The sequence below is a fragment of the Neovison vison genome, chromosome 13, assembly GCF_020171115.1.
Source record: "Neovison vison isolate M4711 chromosome 13, ASM_NN_V1, whole genome shotgun sequence".
Taxonomy (NCBI): Eukaryota; Metazoa; Chordata; class Mammalia; order Carnivora; family Mustelidae; genus Neogale; species Neogale vison.
In genome coordinates, this window is record NC_058103.1 from 99,247,367 (window position 1) to 99,267,214 (window position 19,848).

Below are 19,848 nucleotides of genomic sequence, written 5' to 3' on the forward strand. Positions count from 1 at the left end.
GCACTAAAGAGGGCTGGGTTCTTTGCAGCGGTGGCACTTTATTGAGGAAGAATTCCCAAGCCCTCAAGCATTAATCCAGAACTGTTAAACATCTGAAAAGTAATCTGTGCTCAAACAAAACTAGGGCGGGTCTGCCCCCTTTTTAACTTTGAGTCCCAAATCTACCCAAGTTTTCTATACTGAAAAAAGTGGTAAGTAAAACACTGGAGTACAGTCTGAACTGATGTCCTTGTTGCTGCTACCTTTGAGGACCACGTCCCCCCAGGGTCCTGTACCACTAGCAACTCTCTGGTAGACAGGGAGCACGCTGGGACAGGAACTTCCAACTCTGCACACACCAGCTGGAGGCAGTACTCAAGTGGATGGTTGTGCCAAATAAAAATGGCCATTTGGGATCAAAGCCTCTGGGTGCCTTTCTCCCCACACCGTCTTTCTAGGGTGGGAACCAATCTGGCCCTGTTGCTGACCACTTGGTCATCATGAGTGAGTCACCGGATGGCTATTGGAATCCCATTTCCTCCTCTATAAAATAGAAGAGTTGGAGGAGATCAGTGTAAGATCTTGTCGCATTCTGAAATTCTCAGATCCCATGAAGTAGCAGACAGCACCCATGAAAACCAAAGGGGAAACAGTGGAAGGGCTCCCAGACCACAGAGCCCCACCGGGGAGAGAAGATGGCAAAGTGGCCCCCTGGAAGTCAGATTGGGCGCCCAATTCATGACTTCAAAGTTCAGTTCTATTTCTGGGCTAAGCCCATTATTTAAAAATCACAAAAGAGTCATGGTCCCCAGTAACTGAACTAAAAATGACTAGTTTCTGTATATAATTCTATATATTATGATTGTGATTGTGAATGATAAATTGTAAGTCGAAAAAGAAAGACTGTAAAGGAAGGCTCTTGTGGGATCAGAAAAGTAATTCATTTTAGTCCTATCTGGTGTGAGACATGAGACATGGTCATATATTTTCAGAGTTACATAGGTAAATCCCTAAAGTACTTCCTGGAAATATAACTAATACTAATATTACCTTGCTCTTGTTTACCCTCTTATATTTTTCAAAGTGTCCTTGTAGGCATTAGCTCATCTGAGCATGACAACTCCCTACCCCAGCAGTCTAGAAAATGTCCTGTGATGTGCCAAGTGCCTCAGAGGCATATGCCAGCTGACCTTGGGGGCAGAGATCTTAAAATGTAATGATTTCCAGCCTCAGACTGGCTCCCGGTCATCTCAAAGGGATTCACGAAATTCTCAACCCCGATTTCATTACCTGGTCTCTCTGCACTATCTCCATCCTGACACACCACTGCTCTCCTCTACCCCTCTGCCCTCTCATTTCTACCTTTCCCTCCCAGTGCTCCTTTAAAAGTCACCTAGGGAAATTCCTCAAATGGGAGGGAGACGAAAATAATAGTAGTAGTAGTGGTTCCCTACTGAATTTAAGTCCTGGAAGGCTACTACATACAACATACTGCTTCAGACATTTTTCTTTTACCAGATGAGTCTCCTTTTGACTAGAACGCCTGGAAGGTTCGTCCCCATCCTTTTAGCCTAGGAGCCTCCAGTGAGGCATTGTCCGCTCTGTGAAACCTTCACAGCTTCCTAAAGTGAGTTGACCTCTTCCTCTTGACGCCAGAGTGTACCACCTCCCGTAGGGTGCCTTTTGCATCAAGTGCCATGTGTTTGTTTTGTACTTATCTCTCCACTAGACTAGCCTCTTTGAGGGCAGGGACCACATCTGTTACATGTCTGTACTTCCAGTGCTCAGTGCCAGGGCATAGTCCCTGTGATGACAAATGTGTGTTGAACTGAACTGAGATGTACGTCATACAATAATTTAGCAGTTGCCATAAAATCAAACCAACATGGGGTTAGGGTTTTTAAAAAGACAGGGTGGGGGTGCCTGGGTAGCTCAGTGGGTTAAAGCCTCTGCTTACAGCTCAGGTCATGATCTCGGGGTCCTGGGATCGAGCCCCCCATCGGGCTCTCTGCTCAGCAGGGAACCTGCTTCCCCCTCTCTCTGCCTGCCTCTCTGCCTACCTGGGATCTCTGTCTGTCAAATAAATAAATAAAATCCTTAAAAAAAAAAAAAAAGAAGACAGGGTTCATTAGCTTAGCTGGCTAACTGCATATACCTCAAATTAACAAGTAATTTATCCTTAGTGAAAAATGTCATGTTTCTAAGCTACCCATATTTTGGGCATTCCTTTTACTCCATTTTTGTTCTACTTTAGAGACATACTGGGAACCCACTTCCTACCTCTGCAATAGGCTAAGCAAGTAACAAGAGATCTCTTGATAAGCATAAGATAGATAATGAGTTACATGATTCCTGGGGAGAAGCAAATGTATATAAGTGAACATCTTCCTATCACTTAAATTTTACCTCCGCCTTTCTTTTTTTTTTTTTAAAGAGAGGGAGAGGGAGAGAATGGGGCTGGGGAGCAGGGGCAGACAGAGGGGGAGAGAGAGAGAGAGAATCTTAAGCAGGCTCCACACCCAGCAATGAGCCCCACATGGGGCTGAGCTGAAAGCAAGAGCTGGATACTGAACTGACTGAGCCACTCAGGCGCCCCTCACCTCTGCCTTTTATGGAACATGAAATCTTATTTTTTTAAAAAAGATCTTATTTATTCATTTGAGAGGGAGAGAGAGATGGAGTGAGAATAAGCAGTGGGAAAGGCAGAGGCAGAGGGAAGAGCAGACTCCTCACTGAGCACATGTCCGATGTGGGGCTCGATCCCAGGACCCTGGGATCATGACCTGAGCCAAAGGCAGATGCTTTGGCTCACTTTGTATGACTTTAAACATTACTATACTTTCTTCCTTCCTTTATTTATTTATTGTTTTCATGGGGCTTGAACTCATTACTCTGAGATCAAGACATGAACTGAAATCAAGAGTCAGAACACCCAACCGACTGAGCTACACAGGCACCTCTAAATATTAGTGTACTTTAAATGTCTATATTTAAAAATAAATTAAATTTAACATTGAACTTAACATTGAATATAAAATAATATTAAATTATCAAAATCAGAAGCATAGTCAAAGGCTTTTAAACATGAATAAGATTAGGTATAAAAACTAGAATTTTGGGGTGCCTGGGTGGCTCAGTGGGTTAAGCCTCTGCCTTTGGCTCAGGTCATGATCTCGGGGTCCTGGGATCGAACCCTGCATCAGGCTCTCTGCTTGGCTGGGAGCCTACTCTCCCCTCTCTCTCTGTCTGCTGCTCTGCCTACTTGTGATCTCTCTCTCTCTCTCTCTTTCAAATAAATTTAAAAAATCTTTTAAAAAAATGAGCTCAAATTATATTAAAAAAAAAACCCTAGAATTTCAGCACTAGCTTTTGAAAAAAGTGTTTAATATTTTAAAATAGTTTTAAGAACATACGCTTTGTACTCCATTATGAGACAAATGCTCTATCCAGAACACAATTTATTACTACAGAATAAATGAATGTTTAAAAGACAGTCTGTCAATTGAAAACAACAACAACAACACATTAAAATAGCAGGTTTCCAAGACAAGTTAAACAAAATATTTTCTCCTTGACAAGCTGCTTACATTTAAATGAAAACAGGGCAAATTTGGTCAATAATATGGATTGTATATAATAAAAAAGACCTTAGATCATGTTAATATAAGGATCAGAAAGCAGTAAGTTCAATTAAACCCACCCAATTATTTAGCAAACTTTCAGATACAGCAAATAAATTAATCTGTTTTAAATGAAAGTGCTCAGATAAGTAGCTTTTTGACCTAAGTTTCAGCAGCAGCAATCACAGCAAAGCAAGAATCTGCTGAAGCAAGGCAAAGCCCCCATATCAAACAAATGGTATTAGTAATCAAAAAGCATTTGCAAAACATATTTCCTTGGTTAGTAGCAGGGGGGTTCTGAGCAAACGCCACCTACAGCTTCCCTCATACTTTGATAGATGATGCGCAGGGAACCAACACACATTCCTTTTACCCACAAATGACTGGGGTATCCTGCTTTTAAAAGCAGGGTATTTCATTTCTGTACTATCTTATGAAAAAGGCCTGTCGTTATACTATTAAGAATGCATGTCTTTCACTTAAAATCTTCTATTATCCACTTACGTTGAACTTGTATTGGGATTTAAGAATGCCTCTTTATTGAGACAAGTAATACGTCATCATTTTGTTCAGCTAACAGGCCTGACAGACCTTGTCTCCTTCAGTTAAGATCAGCAGATCTCTATTTCGTACATTGGTGGCAAAAGCTAGCAGAATAAATGAGAATTAGCCAATTGGTAGCAAAGGTTTTTAATCCCAAAGATCCGGACTTTCCTTCTACCTTAGCCTTAATTATTCTATTTGGCCAGATGATGGTATGTTCTTTTCAAGAAAAATGATCTCTACATATTACAATAATTTATCTGAATGCCATTCTTATGTATTTTTAACAAATAACGTCGCCATTCACTATATCTCTTATGTTTTTGATCCTTTTCACTACTTATCATCTTCTTTATTTGAAGCAGATTTTTAACAGATAATCTTGATCGTTACAACAATATCTTGCTTGCATTTTATTCAAATAATTCTTAAAAACAGCTTAAAAAGCCGTTTGGAATAACATCAAGCTTGCCATCAATCAAATGAAAAAATTCCGCTGGCGGTTGTATAAACATCAGATCAAGTCTGATGTCTTCAAGGATTTCAGAGTGAACCATAAAAAACTCCATTAACTTCTGACAAAGAATGCAAATTAATCACAACATGGGGTGAAATGAAATTAAAGGCTCTTTTCTAATCAATGACAAGGCGGGATGAAATATTTGTTACTCTCTCTGCACTCAGACTGCCTGGGATGTTTGCGCTTCCCTCGCGAAGCCCCAAATGCAAGGTGTGAGCACAGATTCACCCGCAGTTGCCGTACGGCCCTCCTGCCCCCCCCCAGAGCTATCTGCTTACCAGTCGTGGGGATTCACAAAACACACTAATCATCTGAATCTCAGGTGCATCCAATTTGTTATTCACACTCTCCCATGCCAGTGAAAAGCCTGGCGCAGACAGATGCACCGGGAACCCTAAATGACAGTTTTGGCCTCCGGAAGTACGATCACTACCACAAAATCTAGTACAGCCTCCAGGTGAAATGTCTGCAGCTCCATATGGAGCAGGGAAAATTAACAACAAGATGAAAATCACGGCAGCAGCGGGGAGTCGGAAGTTTTGAAAAAAAAAAATGAAATTTAAAGATGAAGAAAGAGAAGTAATAAATTAATGGGGTGTGAAAACATTCAAAGCTTTACAATACCAGGGGCACTATTTGCTCAGATTTTTTTCCTTTTTTTAACTTCAGGTCATTTTGATGTAATTTATTAACCAAGATCAGGAATTGTAGCCAAAAGAACAACAACATTTGTATACACACAAAAGTACTTTAAATACATTTGTATCTGAGTTATCTTCACGTTCCTGTGGCATCCTGCTTACCAAATTTCCAAATGCCAGGGCTGGCGCGTCCCCTGAGAAGGCTCCTTAATGGATTCACTACCGGCTTAATGCAGGGCACCATTGTAAAGTTTGAATGAAGGATGACCATTTTTAGCAGGCAATCTTTTTCATTTCTCCTAAATTGTGGCGTCATTAAACAAACCATTGCCCACCATCATGTTTTTTAAGTCAACTGAATTTGGATCTAAAAGATGAACTATACACAGCTCCAGTCCTTGTCCAGACCTGAGCATCTTTCCAGATTACTGATAATGCTCAACTTTTCAAGAAGTGCAGATACTTTCTGGTGGCGAGACGTTTAAAAACACAATTCTTCGTGATCCTATTGCTTCGCAGTCACCCAGAATTTCATGGCACTGGGGTCGGGGAGAGCTCTGGAGCCCTCCAGACCCTTGGATCACTCTGCTAAACACACAGTAGGAAAAGCACTAGGGCTCTAGGGAACGGCCTGTCATCATCTACCATGGCATGGCCCCCGATGTTGGGCATTTCTCATCCACAAAAGAAAAGTGGAAAAGGCAAACCAGGAGAAGGGCTTGCAGGGACTCAGGGGGAAGAAGAAGGGTGGCATGAACAGCCAACCGAATTCTGAGTCCACAGAGCCCAGGCATTTGGTTAGCTGCCTGCAAGTCCTAGGCCTGCCCGTACCAACTCAGCCCCGAGGCAAGGGGCCTCACCTGTCCAGGCCTCAGTCTTCTCACCTGGAGGCTGGGAATAACAGTCCCTGTGAGGGGGATAGACAGCCTGAGTCAGATACAGGAAGTGATCTGAAGCTCGATGTTGGAAAGGTGAATCGGAGACATTGCTGTTTCTCTATCGTAAGTTGTAGTAATGCGGCTGTGCACTTACAGTGGCTCCTGAACTTTTCTCCCATAGCGTCCTAAACTGCATGCCAATGAGGCTATGCAACTTTAAGGCCTTAACGGGAAGAAAACTAGACAGTGCTTCCCAATAACAAGTAAAAACCCAACTCACAAAACAATGGAGTTCCTACAGAACGATCATCTCAACAAAAAAATCCAGTCCTTCGATCTTTATGGTGGCCCCAGGCCACCAATCTCCCTGATACATTCCTGACACCCCTCATCTGCATCCCCACTGGATACACAGTGTGTCGCCGCAGGAAGAGGCACTGCTAACGACGCTGTCAGCTGCACTGATGCCGGCCGGTGGAGGGACAAGTCTCCAAGCGGGCCTCTCCTCCCTGCTTTCTTCTTGGCTCAGGCCTTGCTCTGCTCTGGCCGCAGCTGGCAGGTTGCTGAGCACATCCTTTTTGCGAACTTTGGTTGATGGTTAGAAATTCTGTTCTGTGCTTTGAGTTCCAAGTAGCCATGTCCTGGGATTGTTCTCAGCCCTGGACAGAAGGGATGCAAAACTCTGTGATCATGAGCACCTACGAAAGGTTTTCATGTGTTCAAGGACCAGACCAGTGGGCGACAATTAGGATGAAGCAGTCAGTCCTTGGCTAGGTGAACAGAACTCTGCTTTGACTGGATGGCTGTTTCTAAAGTAGTCCGTTTCCTATCACTCGCGGTATTCAAGCAGAGTATAGATGACTGCTTCCAGAATATGGTACAGAGGTTTGATTCGATGTCTGTGATTCACTCCTGCCTACTACATGTGGGATTCCATGGAAACAACCCCACTACGGTTCAACACTGAGCAAATCCAACATTCCGAATGCCCCATTTATGGAGGGGACGCCATCTCACAGAGTGGCTTAGGGTTCATGTGAGATATGATGGGCCAAAAAGAAGGTATTATTCATAATCCAGTGTCTGGAATACTATGAAAATAAACATTGTTCCTCATGTACTTTGAGGACAAAGTGAAGGGCATGAAAGACATCAATACAGTACCCTTTCCCAGTCTCCAGTCTGTCGTGCAACACCAGTAAAATAAATGCCAACTCAACCAAACGTCACTGCTGATTCTAGCCAATGAAGCACACAAACTTCTGTTGAAAGATCTGGGAAATAGGCCTAATGGCATCAAAGCTGCTTCTATTATTTCAAATAAAACTCCCAGTTTGGTGACAATATTCTATCACAATTCAAGGAATACGGCTTTCCCCCCACTCTGGCATCAAGGTTATTACTAACTAGGGAGTCCAGCACATTAGAATTTTCCAGCTTCCACTTGACTGATCAAGTAAACGTATACTTAAACATTTGAGAAAACAGAACTGCAAAGGTGTACAGCCTCCTTCCCAAATTTGACCAGAGCATCCAAATGCTTCATGTGTCAAACGCAACAGCTCTCTGCTTCTTAGACTCATCTATTACCAAATCTCACTGGTTAATTACTCGACACATTAGGAATCTCAAGAACATAGCTATGTTCTCAATCTCTGGCACTTTTATGAGATGGTTTACAAGTTTTTTTACTAAGCCTTCTTGGAGAGAAGACACGTAACAGGGTCTCTGCATTTGCAAAATTTTAGGGGATTGCATAAATTGGTTGAACAGTGAATTGTTTAAAAATTACTGACAGAATAAGAGGCTTACCAAGATAAATATTCTAATGAGCTATAAATCCTGAAAATGTGATTTTAATTTGATGGGCTACCTAGAGCTAAGCAGCAAGGCTGTATACACTAAAATCTGACTAAATGCTAGCATGCATGCCAAGTGATTACATTTTAGATTTTCTCTTTAAGGAAAAGATTATGTTTAAACAAAGAAGCCTACAAATTTGACAAGCGAGTGTAACACTCTTGAACCTAATAACTTAGACAATTTCTCTCCCACTCATCCGATGGCTTTAACTATAAAAGAAAAAGGATACAAAAGACACATTTCAGCAAGTGAAGGGTCTTTAAATGTCCACATGGGTACCGGGAGAATTTGCTTAAAACAGCTTATAAAGATGGTAGAGTGAATGAGCACCATCCTATTATTCAATAACCATGTTTGTGATGCATCTGCATAATCTAACCATGCATAAATTAGTATGTGTAATACAACACTTATTTGCATAATAATAGCAAGTTAATAGATGCTTAAAGAGCAGAGACCAACACCACCTTTAAATCAGACATGCCTCCAGGCACTTTGGCCTGTACAGACCAAGATGCCAGAAAAACAGTGAGCACCAACCAGAGGAAAACAGTCAATCCGTGCATTTTTCATCCTTCTAGACATTTCACTTATTTCGCCCGGCACACACAAGGGAATCATTTTCCAACCACGAAACAGCTTTATATTTTAAGTGCTAGCACCCTCCTACATAAAAATCTTAAAGAAATTATAAAGATTGTCATCAACAATGGTAATATAATGGACAGTTTGTTTTCTTACAAATGTGGACAGGAAGTGGCAATTTTTTTAAAAAAAACAGTATGTTCGGTATCACACCCCCATAAAATTGGGGCCTATTTGTTTAGTAAAAGTGATGATCCAGATCAGGTATTTTCACCCTTCATCTCAACCCTTTAATTGAAATAATTTTAACTGAAACCAAAAGCTCAAACAGTGTATCAAGAAAAGGCTGTGCCTCTCCTCTAACCTCAGTGTGAGCACATGGCACGGGGCTAGGATAAGGCAAAACATCACCAATGTCACACAAAGGAAGAGCACGATGATGCCTTTCAACCTTTAACAAAGAGGAAAAAAAATCTGGAGTTTAAAAAAATCAAAAATCAATAGAGACTTCTAAATGACTCCTTTAAGATATCACTTTTCAATTTAACAGGACAGATTTATTTGTATGTGGCTCAAATGTTCACAATTGTTCCCTGCACCTTCATACATAGGAATGAATGTCACAGTGGCAAACGGCAGTAATGAACAATCTTACCTGAGGATATGGAAACCTCCCAAGAGCAAGCTGGGAAAGGAAATAATATTTGTCTAGTTATAGATTTGCATGCAGGGCAGATCTCCTTAAGACAGACAAATACTCCGTTTCAGAACTACACCCAGCAACTATAAAAAGCTCACAACCCTGGATGCAGAAACTAAACTACTGCTGTAATTACCTTAAAAGTTGTATTTAGAATGGACATTTTTAAAGGGCATTGTTGCATCCTTAATAAAATATTCTAATTTTCACAACTGAACATTGCGATTATGTGGTTTCTCTTAGGAACAGTACCGGCTCTACGGGCATTATTCACATATTGACCTGTATGCGACAGTTTTCATCTAGACAGAGATACAAAACCGGAGGAGACCACAGGCTTTTCCTCCTGTACGATGGAAACACCTTATTGTTCCCAGCTCACGGTTCTGTAGAGTTTTTAGTAACAAGTACACAGGAAGTGTTGTAGGAAATGGGGAATGGCACACACTATTATGAAATAGAGAATTTCTCTATTATGAAATAGAGAATTTTGCCACTATTTTCATCAATGTATTAGTTTTTTTGTTCATTTTCTATCCACAGGAAAAGAAGACCTACCACTAGTAGGGAAGTGTCCATTTCAAGGCTGCGAAGTTGGAACTACATAGCAGTGTAGGTAGGAAACTGGGACCATGAATCTATAGAGCGTTCCCAATTTTTTTCTTGTTGCATGTGTTTCTAGGCCAGTCACTTAATTTTGGTCTTGGAATTCTCATGTGTAAAAACACAATGATTCAACCAGGAATAGAGTTGATATAAAGTAATAAGAGAAAACTGACCAAATATACTATAACATAGTTAAAGAAAATAGTGGCAAAGTTTTGCAACTTCATAATGTGGCCCACCCTCAGGCCTGAAATCCTTTCTATGTACTTGTAACTCCTTTCAAAGTAGAATCACTGTATCAGGGAACTTTGAAGCTGGAATGAATCCAAGAGAGCAACAACCCACTTCACAGATTAGAACCCAAAAGTTCCACTGAAGAGTTTCCCACACAGTTAATCAGGAGAAGCCTGGGGCCTGACTCTAAGACTTGCAACTTAATCCAGCGTTCTTTCCATAGTTTTACATTGCTTTTCTACATCTTGAGAAGTTATGCATTTATCTGAAAAACAAGGACACTACAGAAACATTATCGAGCTCTTTTGGAATTGTATTTAGAATCATTTCAAAGAACAAAAGAACACTTACTTCATTTTATTAGAACTGTATTTTATCTTGGACTTAAAATTATACCCCATCAGCTTTTTGATCATGTGAATTATTTGTTGACTAAGGTTTAAATGGCCTGTGGGTATTATCAAAACCCAAAGCCACCTTCAAAGAATAAATATTTTGTCCCTTAGTAAGAACAGACATGAAGATGCTGAGGTTAATTTTCAAAGATCTAAAACCAGTCTGAGCAAGAGCAATGTAACAGGAATAAACCATACGATCTTGTAAGGTGACCGCTTTGAAAAGGCCAACACTCATTTGGATGTATATTTATATGTGTGTGTTTGTGTGTGTGTGTGTGTGTGTGTGTGTTCTGCAATGCCTAGTCAGTTTCATTACCTTGCACTCATTCTTATATGCTCAGAGTTCATCGATTTTCAAGACATAAAGTTGTACAACCATTATTTCACTTAGTAAATATCATTAATCAAGGGATTAGTATACAGTATAGATAGCAAAAACATTTCAAGATGGCACGATGGAGAGAGAGTGTGGAAGTTAATCAAATCCCCCTTCGGGTTTGTGTGATTATGCTTCTCGTCTACATACTGCTTTTGAAAAGATTTTATTTATCTGACAGAGAGTGAGAGAGAGCGCACAATCAAGGGGAGTAGTAGCAGAGTAGCAGAGGGGGAGGGAGAAGCAGACTCTCTGCCAAGCAGGAAGCCTGATGCAGGGCTCGATCCTAGGACCCTAGGATCATGACCTGAGCTGAAGGCAGCCATTTAACCGATGGAGCCACCCAGGTGCCCCTATATACTGTTTTAAATTAGAAAGGGGGGAGACGCCGCTCTCCACTCCCCCTACTCTAATCTTACCCAATATAGGCCATCCATTTGCCTTATATTTTGTTAATCAGTGTGTTTTTGGCCAATGAGAGTGCGCACATTGATTTAGGGGGAGCTGTGGTCTACTATGGCAGTAATCGTAGGCAAAGCATTTGGACAAGATGTCTTGACCTGACAGGCAGTGATAGCTCAAGGAAACCTGTCACCTGTCATCACACTCACCTGTGGATGGCAGGTTTTGCATATCCTTCCATTTGGAATTATCAAACTACCAAGAGGAGGATCTCTCATCTAAAAAAGCTAATAACGTAATGACGAGTAGACAACACTTAGAGTATTTTATCTCAAGCCATTCCATAAGCACTGTGTCACTCACTCGGGTACATGGTTAATGTGTCACTGAGAATGGTGGAAGAATCTGTCCACATGGCTTACCAGCAGAACTGGCCCACAACACACAGAGTTGAAATCTAAATTAGGCCGGCCGGTACCAATATGGGATGCTGGTTTTCGTTAAAGGACAATGATAAGCAATGATAAACGGAAGGCTTAAAAAGAAGTGGCCTAAAATGAAAAATACAAATTCTTTCCACTTGAACACAAAGTCTCAAATTCTCAAGTCATTATTGTTCTCTGGCAAGGCCAGGCTACAGTCAACTTGGGAACGTGCACTCAGCTACTTGATGCCCTCTGTCATAACTGGCACGATGTAATAAGGAGGACCGCTATCATTCATTTACCCTATAAGACACCACCATGCACACAGAGAGACAATTCAGTGCAGGCTGCTCAGGTGGGAGCCTCTCCACACCCGTCTGCTTGGAAACAGGTGGCTGGCAGTGCTTGAACCGGTGAACTCATCATTCCTGGGACTGGCTTTGCTTTGTGTGTACGTCTCTGACATCCTACGAAATTTCAGTCCTGTCAACTACATTCCTGGGAGAACTGCGCTCACGCACCTTGCAGCTCTGACCTCTCTGGAGCCAGAGGACAGAGAATGGCTCCTTGTCCTTGACCAGAGTGGTACAACCATCATTTCCTCTCTTGCAGCCTGTCACCACCGTGCTGCTCCAGTAGCAGGCCGAGGATTCCAATTTTGCTCCAGTGCAAACTGGCAGTGGCACCATTAGGCCGGTACCAAAAGCAGTCGTTTGAAGGCCCCAGGAGAGAAAGCTGCCTTCCGTGTATGTCGTGTCCTTCGAGGTTAAACCAACTGTGGTGTTTCTGTTCCCCACTATTTGTCTTGTGGCAAAATAGAAGGAAATACATAGCCAGGCCCTAGACCCCTTTTATCAAGTTCAATTAGGAGAAGGTAAGAAAGGAAAAGGTCTTTTAGCAGATATGGCTGTGTGAAGAACAGGTTCCTCGTGAGGCTGTCAAAAGTCAAAAAAAACACGGAACCCTTATGAGGAAGAGGGATCACATATGCTACGAGTGACTATTTCAGAGACAGACGGACCTGGGGCCATTCTGTATCTTTTACCCCTACTGGTCTATTAATCTACTTGCATTTCCCCAGTTTTTATTGTCAAGGTATTATAAATTAGGAAACTTACAAAAGAGAGTATGTAATCTTCTCTGAAATGGCCTGCAGATATGTCACTGTACTAAATGTGTTTCAGATTTAATGAAGCTTTAATGTCCTTTTTAATTTTGCCTGTTTCTGTATCACCAGGGGTCGGGCAAGGCAATCAGCACTCAAGAGGGTGGTTTGGTTTAAAACTAGGAAAAAACTCATTTGCTTATGAGTTGCACTGTATTTTCTTAATTAAATTTACTGAGTAAAATGGTTTAAGTTCAGCCAACCAATGACCTTTGTATGTAGATTTAGATTTATAAATAGGTTAACAGTTAAAGGAAAGGAGGGGAAAAAAAGAATTACAACAAAGCAAACAGATTAGGACTAAGCCAATAGAAATCTTTGCTCTCTTTATCATCTTTACAAAAGAAGCATTTAGATATAGGCAGCTTAAGTCCAGTTAGAAAAAAAAAAGTATATTGAAAAATGTGGATGCACGTAAGCGCCAGCAATTCATCAAATGACTCTCACATCCTTTTCATTCCCAGGAGGGGAGCGGTCAGTGCTGCAAAAGATTTGGAAAAGCCTTATTTATTTTGGGGGGTAGGGGTGTAGGTGGAGATGGGGGAGGGAGAGGAGTCTATTTAATGTTAGATTAAAAAAAGCACACTTTAATTCCAAATATTTAAGATTCAGCAAACTGCTAAATACTCTGTTTGTTGTGGGAAATTCCCTATGGAAAAAACAGAGAAAGAATGCTCTGAAAACATTCACCATTGGGAATATATTTCAATGACAGTAAACCACTAACATCTCCCTGTAAAACTGAAACTGTTCCTTGGTGTCACCTTATGGATCTTTGATTTGTCCAATCATAATCTATGAAATACTCCTGAGTTAGCAGCATTTGAATATGCTGGATTTTTAATTTAAATAACAAATACGGGTGTGGGGGTGTGATCCTAATGACTGCCAAATGCATAGCCACTGGATGATGGAAACATCTGTATTTTAAGAGAAAGAAGGTATTTATTTACAAAGCAGCAAAAATGGCTTCTGTTGGTAACATGAATAATTATGGTCATGAAGTCACAAATGATAAAGAGAAAAAATACATTATAGCAAGAAAGCAAGTGGGGAAAACAAATTCAAAATGTTCTGGTGAATCAGGTTTCTTACAATATCAACAATTTGTGAGTAGTTTCAAATTTACAGTTATACTGAAGAGCCCTGGATTTTCTTGAATTCTTAATTTAGACATATTCTATGTTTCTCAGCATAACTGCAAATTGAAAATAAGCATTTTCAATATAGCTCATGATCTAGCCGAAGGAGGACTTTATAGTCTGAAATGTTCTAAAATTTGTTCTTAATTACCTTGTGTACATTTTACACAATTAAATTTCCATCTAAGGATCTTGCATTTAGATTGTACACTGCAGTTAAACCTTCATTTTATAGAAATGCAGCAGCCACTTTGGAACATTCAGACACAGGGAAACTTTAAAAAATCAGACTTAACTACTGGATTACATAAAATTCCCTAGGTGAGATTTCATCCCACACCAATTTACACAGTCCTAGAGAGAGAGTTTAAATCATCTGAAACTATGCTGGTGCAGAACCATAATAAATATTAAATACCTCAAGATCTACCCTAAGATTTTACTTTTCTTCCCATGTATCAATTTCACTATCCTCCTACAAAATGGTTTAAAAACAATCCAAAGGATATAACAGCAATTTACCAGTGTTAAAGTGCTTTGGAGGTTAAACTGACAACAAAGAACACAGAAACACAAAGCGTCTTGAAGTAGGGTTTCAATTAAATGCGGAGGATTTAGTAATGCAGGACCAAAAAAAAAAAAAAAAAAAAAGAGTTACAAATTAATTTAATCTTCTGCCTATAGTTTGCAGCTGCACTCCAAAGTGTCTAGGGCTTAAGAACAAAGCCTTGAAAGGCCTCGGAGTGAGGAAAGCTTCAATTTTTAATGTATAACGCCATTAGCTGATAACTTGTGGAATCTGCGACCCCTGCGGAGGGGCATAAGTGCGAGTAACAGAGACTGATGAAGTGACATATTTGTTCGTGTCTAGAACTATGAGGAAGAGGGTTATTACTAACACCATCAGGCCCAACAGAAATATGCCCTAATAACCGGAGGGACCCTCCACGTTATCAGTTCTCACTATATCAAATAGATTAAAATCAAAACCTAATTCACTTTAATTAAAGACAATTAGTTTGTTTTACTGTTATTGTTTTAACTTGTGTGATACTATAATATATTGCAAATTAAAGATGGGATAATAAATGTAATGAAAGCACCGAACTAAGTATACCTTTCTACCCCGGCTTGGAGAAATGAGCTCACCACTGGTGTCTATTGAAAGGAAATTCACAGACATCATCATTAAAAGTGGTGTGAAAACATTTCCCTCCACAATGGATAGAGTGGACTGTGCATATCTCTTCCCTATTCAATTTATACTTTTCACATAACACTTTCCTATAAACTCTAAGGATTTCCTTAACACAAACAGAATTATGGCCCAATGGAGGCACCAGAAGCTTAATTAATTTGCCCAAGGTCATACCGCAGGTTGGTGGCAAAGCTTGTTAAATCACTAAGAACTGTGGGCTCTACAGATGTTTTTGGCAATGGCAAAGGACCCTGTCTGCAAAGGCCTTGGAGACTTCCAGTGGAGTGGATGAACCACGACAAATAACTCATTACAGCTGTACAGAAGTGCCAAGTGCTCCAGAGAGCTCGCAAATAACATGCTTTCTTTGTGTCGAAAGAGCCTAAATGTGAGGTTCCCATCAGGAGTGCTTCTTAACATGTACCAGTATTTAAAAAAGAACTACTTGTCCTCACTAGAGTCCACGGATGAAAAGTACATTTATTTTAACTCATGGAGGCCAAACGCCGTAACACAAAGAAATAAATCAAGTCCTTCTCCATCATTTGGAAAGTCCTGCATCCTATCCCACAGATTACTAATAATAGTGGAGAAAAGACAGCATTACAAATAAATGTTTCCAATAGTGTGTGGTGTTTTTTTTTTTTTTTTAATTAGAAATGGGCTTATTACAGTGGACACTTAAATGGGGAGAGGGCAACAGTAATTCACAAGTACAATATCCTAATGCTGTTCCATTAATTGCTTTATTTGTTTCACGGTTAAAAATGATGGCTTGCTGTAGCCTAACCGCGGATGCTGAAAAGCATGATACATGGAGGTCTCAACCTGGGCAAACTGTACCTAAACTTACACTTTATTGCAGCTTAGTTCACAATCTTCACCTAATATAGGGGTATATCCCAGCGCAGCAGGAGGATAAATCATCCTGGAATATTACTCCGGCAAAGTTTAGCTGTGACTGGAGCATATGTGCTTTCGAGCCACTGAAGCAAAGGCCCATAAAATACACTAATTACTGGAAGTTATGGTCACTGAGTGATTGATAGCGCTCTGCAAGGCAACGTCCTCATTTCCAGCGCTTCTGACGGGCTCATCCGCCACACAGCAATTATTAATTCATGACCCACCCCTCGGGCACTAGTACCTTTACTTCTAATTCTCCTGCTACCCGACCACTGCTACAGCTGGACACTGTCTTTCTTCATTCTGATGGCTGGGTAAGGATGATAAAAAGTAGATTTCATGCTAAATGCTATTGTTTGGAATCTTTAAACGTTGCTCGGTCCTTCTAACCCTGCTGTCCCAACACATAAATTCTCCTTCCTCTCCCATAATGCTACTTCTCTTGCGTCGTTTTCTTTCAGACTGTGTGTGTTTGTACGTGAGTGTGTACATATCTATCAATCTGTCTATACTACATTAGAGCAAAAACTTTGAATAGTTTTTTGCACAAATACTACAGTTTAAATGCAATATATAATTTCAAGTAGGCCATAGTAAATATGAAGCAGCTGACTTTTTTTAAAAAAGGAAAACAAACCCTCTCTATTTTAAGAGACCCACTTTTGTAGCTTTGAAGACACTCTTATTGCCCCAAGCTGATTTCCATGGGTCTCTCTACCTCAGAGAGGTAATTCGAAAATCTGGGTATATAAATCTCTAAAAGTCAGTGAGAAGCAATTGTAAAGGTCTCTTTTGATGGTGTTCTGTGCACTGAAAGGAAATTCAGTGAGAAACTCCACATTAAGAAGAGATAACATTCAGTCCTGACGGATGAAAGCAAATGATTTACTTTTATAATAGAAGAAATGAACTTCAAATTTTTGCACAACTCAAAATGCAATACTGGAGGTAGTTTCTCTATCTGGATTCTAAGATGATGTAACAACAGATGGACAGATGGAATTCCAGGTTACCTATCCTTGCAGGGCTTGGCCCAAGTTACTCCTCCTCTTCAAACAAAAGTTTGATGACAACTTCCTATCATTCTCTGTCCCCTACCATTCACTGGCCAGTGAAGCACACCCTTCCTGGTGACATTTCCTACTGTCCTGCATCTTCCTGTCTCCAAGGCCTGGAAAATTTTAAATTTTGTTTGAGGGCAGACTCTTAAGTCATATACTTTTGTGTTCTCCATGACACCAGAAATGGTATTTTGCAGTTGGCTGACAAAAAGCATTTGTTGATTATTGTAAATCCTCTGATGGTGAGGTCTTCTAGAGCCTACCCAACCTGGCAGTGCATGTTAGTTGTTTCTATGCTCTAATACTTTTTTTCTTTTTTCTTTTTTTAAAATGTGGCCCCCATGCCCGCCCAGCATGGAGCCCAGTGCGGAGCTTGAACTCACCACCCTGAGATCGAGACCTGAGCTGAGATCAAGAGTCAGATGCTTAACTGACTGGGCCACCCAGGTGTCCCTCTGTGCTGCACTACTTTAATGAACATAGTATACAAACTTCAGTATTATGGGTTGAGAGTCTTAACTCACAAGGCCCTCTTCACATCAGTGCTTAGAATAATCACTTTCACATATTTAAGCATTATGATTAATTTAAATGGCTTACTTCTTATTAAAGGCTTAGGGGTTGCAAGAAAGGAAAGAGACTGGAGTTAACGGTCTTCCAATCCATCTTGCGTACTTAATTCAATAATCATTTTAATCTTCACAGTGAGAATTAAGAAATGACACCCTTTCAATACATTAGTATCATGCTGACCTGTGTCCTCTAAAAGTACACAGCTTCAATCATGGTAACAATCCCTGCAGACCTAGCTCTGGGTATGGGGGGCATTGAGGGGGGTATTCCTCCATTTCTAAACTGGTCAGTGGATTCATGCAGATGTGAGTACCTGAGAAAACATCAGTGCTGGGGTAGAGTCCACTGGTTCAAGCAACTCTACACTTCTATTTCTAGACATTTCAAAGCCACAGGAGTCATCATCAGGTAGTGATCAGGTAGTGACCTATATGCTGCTCCTAAGATAGAGAGAGAGATGGAGCAGCCACTCCCACCAAAGTGCCTTGCGTGCAGGTGAAGTCATCTTGGATCCTCCATTCGTAACCACCATCTGGCTACACCCTCACACTGGAGGGCTCCGCATATGCCACATCTAATGGCTGAGCCCTGAGATTCTTAACCTGCAGGATCCTGAGTAAATAAAGGGTTGTGATGTTAAGCCACTAACGTTGGGTGTGTGATTAAGAGCAATAGATAACTGAAATGCTTTCCTTGACATAGACGTCAGCCCTCCCTCTCACCTGCCCAGCGCTATGCACTTCCGTTTCACTTTTATTTACCTTTCTACCTACTAGTTGAGGAGCTCCTGAGGGCAAAGTTGGTATCCTTACTGCCAATGCAGAAGAGCGCTACATAAATATTTACTGATTAGATGCAGTTCTCACCTATCCACTTCCTAACAGAGCAGACACATTGGAGAATAGGTTAATTTTTGTATTTCTTTAGAAACATAAACTAAGAGGCGCCTGGGTGGCTCAGTCAGTTAAGCGTCTGCCTCCAGCTCAGGTCATGATCCCATGGTCCTGGATGGAGCCTGATGTCAGGCTCTCTGTTCACTAGGGGGTCTGCTTCTCCCTCTCCCTCTGTCTGCTACTCCCCCTGCTTGTGCTCTCTCTGTCAAATAAATAAATAAACTCTTCAGCAACAACAACAAAAGGAAATACACTAGGCTCTGGTTTCTAAAGACCAGTGATACATGTACACTCTGAACTATGGAATATGGAATATGAAATATGAAATATGGAATACTGAAGCAGCTGTAGTAAGCCTGGGAAAAGCAGTTTTGACAGACAAGCAGAATCATGATAAACCAGTCTTTTCCTTTATCTAATTTCCTGCTCGTTTATGTTTACCATTTCTCTCTTCTCTTCCAAAACTACTTATTCTCTACAGCATAACGGAAGTGGCAGTCAGGGAACCTGACTGCTGATGTCTGGTCTAGTCCCTTCACCTTTCTTAAAAAGTCCTTTAATTTATCTGGATCTGTTTCCTTACTTGCAAAATGGGAGCTTTGATGTTTATATGGTGGAACAATCTTGGGGTGCCTCAAATCACTGATTTTTCAGTCATTTCCCATCACGGTGTAGGGGAGCCTAACTGGGGTAATGAATATCAACCGATTTTGTTAAGTGTTAGGTACATGCAAAGTGTTCTGCTATCACCCTTGTTGTGAGAATGACACCGAGCAAGAAGATGTCAACAGCTGCAAAAAGAGGACAGAGCACCAGACTTGACATCAGAAGTCCTCAATTCTAGTCCTCTTCTGCACAGGACTGGCTTGTTTGCTGTCACTTTGGGCACGTCCCCTCCCTCCTCTGCCCCCCCCCCTTTCCTCACTGGTATGAGGAGGGGAGGGATCTGGTTTAACAAGTTCTGAAGACACTCTCCTACTAAAAAACATTCTAGGGATGCCTGGGTGGCTCAGTCAGTTAGGCCTCTGCCTTCGGGTCAGGTCAGAATCTCAGGGTCCTGGGATTGAGTCCCACATCGGGCTCCCCACTCAGAGGGGAGTCTGCTTCTCTCTCTCCTTCTAGCCCCCTCATTCTGTCTCA

General features: G+C 41.0%; 1 protein-coding gene across 1 annotated transcript in view; it reads right to left on the reverse strand.

The window, feature by feature from the left end:
* The window catches only part of MAP2K5 (mitogen-activated protein kinase kinase 5), a 256,439-nt gene that overhangs the window by 76,247 nt on the left and 160,344 nt on the right, over positions 1 to 19,848 (reverse strand). The window contains exon 17 of the mRNA XM_044231754.1: positions 9,285 to 9,314. Within this exon, the coding sequence (XP_044087689.1) occupies positions 9,285 to 9,314 (30 nt within the window). The remainder of the gene's footprint in view (positions 1 to 9,284; positions 9,315 to 19,848) is intronic.